The following is a 9,472-nucleotide window of genomic DNA, read 5'->3' as shown; positions in this document are numbered from 1 at the left end:
CGTCCGGCCTTTTCGCGCCCCCTGGTGGCTCTCCGCAGAGGCAGGGCCGAACCGGTTTCGCTTTCCGCAGGCGGCGGGAGGGCAGTGCGAAGGCTGAAGGTTGGAGGAGGCGGGGAAGAGCCAGCGAGCGACCAGAGCGGAGCGGAGAGGCCAGCCCGGAGCCGCGCTGCTCACCTAGGGAGACAGGTAAGGCGCTCCTGCCCTCGCCGGGCTCCGCGGAGCAGCAGCGGCGCCGCTCCAACCCCGATGGGTAACAGACGCCCGCTGGGGAGGGGGCGGGCTGAAAAATAAGGACCTCCAGTTTGGTTTTAGGGCAGGTCCGTGTCGCCTTTGCCGACCTGAACAGGGGGATCCCGAAGGGGCTGGGCAATCGGGGGCTGGCCAGCCGCCGCTTTCCTTGCCCCGCGGGTCGGCGGCTGCGGCTCAACTTGTTGCAGGAGTTTGGGTGACTTCTGTGTGTGTTTGCGGGGAGGGGGCTTCGGTGTAGTACGGGGCGTGGGGTGCTCTAGTCTAGGGATCGCTTCTGCCCGCCCGTCGATGCGCCCGGGGCTGCCAAGGGGACCCGATTCCCGTCCAAGTGGCTGCAAGCGCGGCCGAAGGAGATAGGGAGGTGGGCCGAAAGAAAGCAAGAAGGGTGGTTCCCACAGTCCGGCGGTATTTTAGACAGGAAAGCGCGGACTGGGGCTTCCATAGAGGGATCTGAAGGGGCAGGTAGCCAACAGGCCGGGAGAAGAATGCCCCCCCTCCCTTTTACTACCCTTCCACGAACAAAAAGTTTGAAAACGGCCAGTTGAAGCACGGTATTAAATCCCTCCATTTATTAGAAACGTTTTTGTGCCCCCTTTCTACCCGGTCCCAAGGTGGCAAACGTCAAACAAAACCCTTGTCCTTCCTTGTTGAATGGCATGCCCTGAAGTCCCCATTGATGTTGCAGACGTTTTTTGTTTCTCTCCAGGCCAGTTGGCAACCCAAGAAGGTAGCATTGCACAAGCCTCACACTAAAGCAGCTCCTTTCTCTTCTTGGCTAATTAACTCCTCTGGGATCTAGCCAGACCTGGCACTGGGGTCTTTTTTGGTCTGTTCAGAGCATATCTGAGCACTCCATTATAATTTTGACCATTGCAGATCAGGCTGAAACAGATCCATGGCCATATGAAATATTGCACAGCGGAATGATTTGCCCAGATTGCAATTTGGGGTTAAGAAATAATCCTATTCCATGGTTGAACATCTGAGTATAATATTTGCATTGCATTTTATGAGATTTTTTGTCCAATCTGTACATGATGAGTTTTTTATATATATGTTTCAGTTTATGCAGTGTTCAGTTTGGATTTAACTACTGTGGAAGGCTTTTAGCCGAAATATGTTTGGCGCTTCTATGTGGAAACAGTTTGTACTTCTTAACCTGTATTTCTATCTTTCGATACTTGTCTCTATATTAGGTAAAGGAGGTATATGTGCAGAACCTTTAGAATATGGCTTCTAAATGACATTTACACTTTTGAATGTATAATAAAAATATACTTGATATTTTGTACATTCGCACTTTATACTTAGCTATATGTTAATTTTGGGTTTTGGTCACGGCCTCTTTTGGCTACTTGTCTTGTGCAGGGTTCTGTTTTCCTTTCCTCTTTTGGTCCCACTGGGCCTAAAGGCTGGCTCTTCTACAGTGAACAAGCACTGCCACCACTGGATGCTAAAAGCAAATGGCAGCTGGTTATTGAGACTGCAGGGTGGGGAGAGAAAAGGGTCTTCCTCCACTGAAGTAACACTCTGATCAACCCCTCTCCCGCCCCCCCCCACACTGTTCTCAACCCACCTGCCACATTGCAACTGTGGCTGACCTTCAAAAAACGCCAGGAAGATGATGACAGATGAGCCCAGTTCACATGTCAAAAATCTATCCAACCTGTGTTCACATGTGGTAAAAAAGGCAAATGTGGTAAAAAAGGCAAATGCCATGTTGGGCTGTATCAACAGGGGCATCACATCAAAATCACAAGATGTCATAGTCCCATTGTATATGGCACTGGTCAGACCACACCTGGAGTACTGTGTGCAGTTCTGGAGGCCTCACTTCAAGAAGGACGTAGATAAAATTGAAAGGGTACAGAGGAGAGTGACGAAGGTGATCTGGGGCTAAGGGACCAAGCCCTATGAAGATAGGTTGAGGGACTTGGGAATGTTCAGCCTGGAGAAAAGGAGGTTGAGAGGGGACATGATAGCCGTCTTTAAGTATTTGAAAGATGGTCATTTGGAGGAGGGCAGGATGCTGTTCCCATTGGCTGCAGAGGAAAGGACACGCAGTAATGGGTTTAAACTGCAAGTACAACAATATAGGCTAGATATCAGGGGAAAAAATTTCACAGTCAGAGTAGTTCAGCAGTGGAATAGGCTGCCTAAGGAGGTGGTGAGCTCCCCCTCACAGGCGGTCTTCAAGCAAAGGTTGGATACACACTTTTCTTGGATGCTTTAGGATGCTTAGGGCCGATCCTGTGTTGAGCAGGGGGTTGGACTAGATGGCCTGTATGGCCCCTTCCAACTCTATGATTCTATGTGTTGGCTCCACAAATGAAACCAGGGGCTCATACCTGGAGAAACAGGAGGTTTCAGTCAAATGTTGAGTATGTACATACATTTAATGGAACACAAGAATGAACACATGTGTAAAGAAGTATCTAGTATACGGTGTGCACAGATTGGCCATGTCTTCATGTAACTTGCAAACAAAACTGCAGATCTCTGTGCCTCTCTTTGTCAAGCGCAGACAAAATTCACAAACAAACTTCTATAGAAAGAAAGCTTTAATTGGAAGTAGATCTGTACACTATAACATTCGAAGTCAAGACTGTTCGATACTAGGACAGCAAACAGTTATCAATACATTTCTCCCGCCTAAACCCAAGCATTCCCAAAGGAGGGGGGAAGACCCCTCACCCAGGTGCCATCCCAGGCTTCCTGCCAAGGTGTTGAAGTTAGCACGGCCTTGGTCAGGCTGGCGCCTCGGGATAGCAGATAAGATGTTTACAGGAACTGGGCAACATTGTATCACAGCTGGGACACTATGCAGTGTGAAAATGCAAGGATCAAAGGAGGGGGGGAATCAAAGGAAAACTACAGGCATTAGCATTCTGGTTACATGGGAATGTTTCTGTAAAGGCACAGCACTCCAAGATGGAGTCTCTTAGGTTCACTGGAAACTCAAACATGGCAGAGAGCAGGGACTGATCCTGACACTCTTCCTGAGACTGGGATTATTGGTGAACTAGGGGCCAAGCCCATTGCATTCAGGAATACCACAGGTGCTAGATTGGGGGGGGGGGAGAAGAACTCTGCTGACAGTTTCTTCTTTTCCCCAGGACCTGGAAAGGCTACAGGCAGCTGTTAGGGAACTCACCAGCAGGGGTAGCTCTCATGCGGCAGGGATCTGCAGCCTCCGAGCCTCAGTGGGAAGTGGAAATAGGAGGGTGTGGTCAGGGGTGGGGGACAGAAGGCAATTGGCTGGCCGCTGAACAGTCATGCAAGCCGGTTGGTGGAGGAGGCATTCAAGGGCGGGACAGCCACCCTGGCACTTAAAACATGAGATATGCTCTTCCTCCAAGGCCTTACCAGAAATATTAAGTAGAACAAATAAGTTAGATTTGAGCCTTGTAGCATTTTAGAGGCTAACAAGAGTTTCAGGGTACCAACTTTAGAAATTTAAAGTTCCCCTTTGCAATTATAGTCCAAAAATCTTGTAGGCCTTGAAGGTCCCACTGGACTCAAACAGATCAACAGAGCCACCCACTTGTAACTGGTTTTCCTGTGTGATTAATGCTTCGGGACAAGCTGAGAAAAGAATCAGAGTTCTTTGGTAGGAGGGGGGGCACATATAAAACAACTTACCTTCCCAATTTAGTCTTTATGATGAAAAGGGCTGTTGGTCCCATCTACTGAGTTGTGTGTGTGTGTGGGGGGGGTCATTTTCACACACCCAAGTCCAGAATGGCAGGCACTGTTTTATGCCTCAGATGAGAGATCAGTCCTTGCTGAACTTGTAGGCACATTTGGAATTCTGAGAATACATCATGGGAGCCACAACTAAGTACAAACCAAGAGGGACTGTGGCTTGGTGGCAGAGCATCTGCTTGGCACTCAGAAAGTCCCAGGTTCAATCCCCAGCATAGCCAGGTGAAAAGCACCTACAGAAACTGAGGCCCTGCGGAACTGAGTAAGCTCCAATAGGGCCCGTGTTAATTTGTAGCCTGCTTTTCTTTCCAGTTGGAACTGAAAGTGGATTCCGTTGCTCCCTCTTCTTCCTTTTATACTCACAACAACCCTATGAGGTAGGGTATGCTGAGAGAGTGTGCTTGGCCCAAAGTGAACCCCTGAACTTCCACTGATCTGCTTGGCTGCAGAAAGGTGGCCCGTTCTGGCTTCTGACCATATGCACATTCAGTTTGTGTCCCAAATGATCCATGGTGTTACTTAGATCAACAGTAGTCTACATACTATACATAGAGCTTGCTTGTAAAGTCAGAGACTGCTATGTATTTCTGAATCATTTAATGTGCCACGTTAATACTTTGCTCCAATTCTGTTTTTAGATTTCTGGATTTCTGCCACCCTAATCCTGTGGCACTGCTTATCGGACATCCCACCCTGTTGATCGTACTGACTCACCCTGTATAATCCTCGAGTCTCAGAAAGGAAGGTAGGCTATCAATAACTCAATTTAAAAAAAAAATCTATTGCAAAACAGGTTCTTATTTTTAAAACGGAATTAGGACTCAGGGAAGCCGAAACTTCCTTCTTTCTTTTCACCGCAGAACATCCGGATTTATGACTATGGAAGAATTTCAGGTCGCTATTCATCAGGGGAAGCTGTCGGATGCCATCTCCATAGTGCAGGCAAAACCGCTGCAGTTTTTCACCGATGTGCCGCTCAGTGTCGCCGTGGTGGGTGAGCCAGGCTCGGGGAAATCCTCCTTCGTCAACAGCATGCTGGGCAAACGCTCTGGTGAACCGGGTGCCGCTGAGACTGGCATCCAAATGACGACTACAAAGGCCAAGGATTACCCCCATCCAACACTCCCACAGGTCACCCTCTGGGACCTACCTGGGCGGGAAGATTCTTTCGTCTCCCACACTGATTGGGTGGATCTGAACCGCTTTGACTTCTTTATCATCGTCGGCTACCAGCGCTTCCGGACCGTCCACGCCGAACTGGTCCATGAGATCCAGACAATGGGCAAGAGATTCTATTTCGTGTGGGCCAAAACAGATCTCGACGTGGAGGCATCTCAGAGACGGCAGCCCTCGGGCTATGATGAAGAGAAGGTCCTCCAACGCATCAGGGAGAACTGCATGACGAGCTTGCAGGACGAAAGGGTGATTGGCCCTCAAGTCTTCTTGGTGTCCAACTGGGACTCCCAGAGGTTTGATTTCCCCCTCCTGTGGGAGAAGCTGAAGAGCGACCTCTTGTGGCTGAAGAGGCAAGCGTTCATTTCCAGGCTGCCTTCCCTCTGTGAGCCTGTCTTAGAGAGGAAGAAGGCCATGATGAAGGAGAAGATTTGGCTCAAAGTCCTCTACTCAGGGCTTTTGGGTTTTCTGCCTGTGCCAGGTTTCTCCTTCGTCACTGCAATGTTCTTCTTTGTGAGGTTCCGCTCGCACTGCTACAGAGTCTTTGGCCTGGATGACCTGTCGCTCACCGTGTTGGCGAGGGATGTCGGGAAGCTGGTGGCGACACTTCAAGAAGTGATGACATCCAGAAAGCTAGTGCCCGTGTTGCTCTGGAGGCTTCCTGACCTCTTCGGTGCTATTCTTATGATTGTGGAATATTTTTGGTGGAATCGCTTCCCCTTTGCCGGCTCCTTGTTGTCAGGAGGCTGTTCGTTTTTCACCACCCACTACATGCTGCGTAGATGCCTAACAGCTGTGAGCAATGACACCAAAAATGTCCTTGCCAGAGCTCTAGAAAGCAAAGAGAGGACATCAATCTAGAGGACGCTGATCTAGAGACAGATGCAATCACGGGGCATTCGGTGAAATTGCAATCAGGTCTCATGTCTTCTCATGTTCTCATGTCTTCTCTTTATACAGCCCAGAACCAAATTTAGGCTTTCCGCTTTTGGGCTTTCCTCCCCAAGTTTCCCAGGCTGAAATTCATGATATGCTTTCCACATCTGAGTCTCACAGAGGCAGCCTCCCATCAGGTGTTGAAGTAAAGCAGAGAAATATAATGTTGGCTGATCACCCATGTACTCCTTTCCTCCCCCCCACACCCGCTATGGGCCTGGGCTTAGCACTCACGGAGAGACAATGGTGAAACAAGGAAACAACATTCTGTGTGCCTACCAAAATCATGGGCATAGTGAGGGAGGGCTGCTCAGGGCCTGGCCTCCAGCCATCATTTCTCTCTGGAAATCCAGCTAGATTTAGGGATGTCAGTCTCAGGTGGGACCTGGAGACCCCCTGGTTTTGCAGCTCATCTCCAGGCGACAGAAATCAGTTCCCCAGGAGAAAACCGTTGCTTTGTAGTCTTAGACTCCATTGAGTTTCCTCCCTGCCTCTCGTCCCACCTGCCCCCAGCTCCACCCCCCAAATCACAGGTGGCAACCTCAGTTAGATTCGAGTCCAGCAGTACCTCAGAGACCAAGAAGTTTTTCAAAATTCCCTTTGTCGGATATCTTTAAATCTCAGACTGTGAAAAGCTTTTTCATCTCTCGGGCTCTGCTGGGCTGAAATCTAGTTGCAAGCCGACACAGCTGCTCTCTGCAACTATCTTCTGGTAAATACGGAGCAGAACTCCCCAAGTTTCCCAGGCTGAAATTCATGATATGCTTTCCGCATCTGAGCCCGACAGAGGCAGCCTCCCATCATGCTTTGCTCCCTTTTTTCAAATCCGCCCCCCCATTGGTGCCTGCTTGCACCTTCCTTTTTATCGCATCCCTTAGTTCCACCATTCTGTGCCCTCAATCACTCCCCCCCCCCAAGTATACCGAGTATGTGTGTAGTTTTTTTCAAGTGGGGTATTGCGTTACAACGCTGCTGCGGTGCAACCTGGAAGACTGCCGCTATTTTTGATGTGGAACATATTCTGGCATGCCTCCTCAAACGAATACGAATGTGGACATAACATCCATAGTCCTGCCCATGGAGCATGGCATAAGACAGGGGTAGTCAACCTGTGGCCCTCCAGATGTTCGTGGGCTACAATTTCCATGAGCTCCTGCCAGCAAACACTGACAGAGGGTCATGGGAATTGTAATCCATGAACATCTGGAGGACCGCAGGTTGACTACCCCTGGCATAAGATGTTGAGGAGGCTGAAGCAGCTGAGGAGGCTGGCAGCATCCTGCCAGCTGTTGTGCCACCCGTGGGAGCCGTGGCAGTGGCTGCCTGCCCCCAAGGCCTTGTCAGCAGCCGCATCACCCCCAGGGGCCTAGCTAGCTCCTATGCCACCAGCGGGGACCGAGGCAATGTCGGAGGCCACAGCAGCACTGGTGGAGGCCCAAGGTGAAGGTAAACAGGAAGAGGAAGAGGAAGGGCAGAAGGAAAGGGAGAGAGATTGTGTTTGTTTGGGTTTTCTTGCATGGAAGGGAGGGGGAGGTTGGGAAACCAACAGGTAAGAGGGGAAACAGGAAGGGAAGGGAGTCTGTGTATGTGTGTGTTTGTTTGCGAGTGAGGGAGAGGGAGGAACCAAGGATGAGGTTGGGAAACCAACAGGAATGGGGCGAAGGGAACAGGAATGGGGGGAAGAGAGTCTCTCTCTGTGTGTATGCGTGTTTGCAAGGGAGGGAGTGGGCCATGACCAAGTAGCCCCAGAACAGGTATGTATTCCACATACCCTCTGAGAGTCAGACTGTTGGGGGAATTTTTTTTTTTGTTAGAAACAGCTTTGTAGCGCAATCACCCCAGGTATTTTTTAAGACAGATTGTAAGGAGGGGAGGGAGAATGGTAAGAGGGCAATACATTTATTTGAATAGTCCTCTTTGGGCTGGATTATTCTAATGAGAGAGAACCTCTTGTGGCGCAGAGTGGTAAGGCAGCGACATGCAGTCTGAAAGCTCTGCCCATGAGGCTGGGAGTTCAATCCCAGCAGCCGGCTCAAGGTTGACTGAACCTTCCATCTTTCCGAGGTCGGTAAATGAGTACCCAGCTTGCTGGGGGGTAAATGGTAATGACTGGGGAAGGCACTGGCAAACCACCCCGTATTGAGTCTGCCATGAAAACGCTGGAGGGCGTCACCCCAAGGGTCAGACATGACCCGGTGCTTGCACAGGGGATACCTTTACCTTTACCTAATGTTTTAGATTGTTTTAATGTTGATGTTTGTACTTGTGATTCACTGTATTTGGCAATAAGCAATAAACTTAGTTGTATCACATTTATTTTTGTTCGTTTGTCCGGTTATACCCATCACTGCCATGTTTGCCTGCACTCTCTGCATCCCATCCTTGGGTTTTATCTCTCATTTCCCATGTCTAAACTGGGGTCCCCAGCCTTTTTTGAGCTTGTGGGCACCTTTGGGATTGTGACATGGGATAGTGAATGGAAACACAAATTGGCTGTGGGAAGAGGTGGAGCCAACCACAGAATGGCTGCCAGAAGAGGCGGAGTCAGCCACAAGGTGGTTATCCTCCTTTGCTCCCAGGCATACTTGGGAGGAAAAGAACCCTAGAATCATAGAATCATAGAGTTGGAAGGGGCCATACAGGCCATCTAGTCCAACCCCCTGCTCAACGCAGGATTAGCCCTAAGCATCCTAAAGCATCCAAGAAAAGTGTGTATCCAACCTTTGCTTGAAGACTGCCAGTGAGGGGGAGCTCACCACCTCCTTAGGCAGCCTATTCCACTGCTGAACTACTCTGACTGTGAAATTTTTTTCCTAATATCTAGCCTATATCGTTGTACTTGTAGTTTAAACCCATTACTGCGTGTCCTCTCCTCTGCAGCCAACGGAAACAGCATCCTGCCCTCCTCCAAATGACAACCTTTCAAATACTTAAAGAGGGCTAACATGTCCCCTCTCCTTTTCTCCAGGCTGAACATTCCCAAGTCCCTCAACCTATCTTCATAGGGCTTGGTCCCTTGGCCCCAGATCATCTTCGTCGCTCTCCTCTGTACCCTTTCAATTTTATCTACGTCCTTCTTGAAGTGAGGCCTCCAGAACTGCACACAGTACTCCAAGTGTGGTCTGTCCAGTGCCGTATACAATGGGACTGTGAATTCTTGTGATTTTGATGTGATGCCTCTGTTGATACAGCCCAAAATGGCATTTGCCTTTTTTACGGCCGCATCACACTGCCTGCTCATGTTTAGTTTACAATCCACAAGTACCCCAAGGTCTCGTTCACACACAGTGTTACCTAGAAGCGTATCCCCCATCCAGTAGGCAACCCTATTTCCCCATGATCCTCATGGGAAGGAGGATAACATTCAAGGTAGTTTACATAGCTCAGAGAAAATCCTTATGCCATTGCT

The 9,472-nt window shown here is 49.5% G+C and overlaps 1 protein-coding gene across 1 annotated transcript; it reads left to right on the top strand.

The window, feature by feature from the left end:
• The first annotated feature begins 46 nt into the window (after positions 1-46).
• Positions 47-8,375, top strand: LOC143837025 (interferon-inducible GTPase 5-like). Its single transcript, XM_077336437.1, has 3 exons — positions 47-186; positions 4,593-4,699; positions 4,815-8,375. The coding sequence occupies exon 3, from the start codon at positions 4,828-4,830 to the stop codon at positions 5,986-5,988; it is 1,161 nt and encodes a 386-aa protein (XP_077192552.1). The 5' UTR covers positions 47-186; positions 4,593-4,699; positions 4,815-4,827; the 3' UTR covers positions 5,989-8,375.
• Positions 8,376-9,472: the final 1,097 nt, after the last annotated feature.

This window comes from Paroedura picta, chromosome 5, assembly GCF_049243985.1.
Source record: "Paroedura picta isolate Pp20150507F chromosome 5, Ppicta_v3.0, whole genome shotgun sequence".
NCBI classification, from domain to species: domain Eukaryota; kingdom Metazoa; phylum Chordata; class Lepidosauria; order Squamata; family Gekkonidae; genus Paroedura; species Paroedura picta.
The sequence above is the reverse complement of the archived record's forward strand: the minus strand, read 5'-3'. Positions and strand labels throughout refer to the sequence as shown.

Bases quoted from the DNA above. Each gene is read 5' to 3' on its own strand.
- LOC143837025 (XM_077336437.1), top strand. From the start codon at position 4,828: ATGACTATGGAAGAATTTCAGGTCGCTATTCATCAGGGGAAGCTGTCG.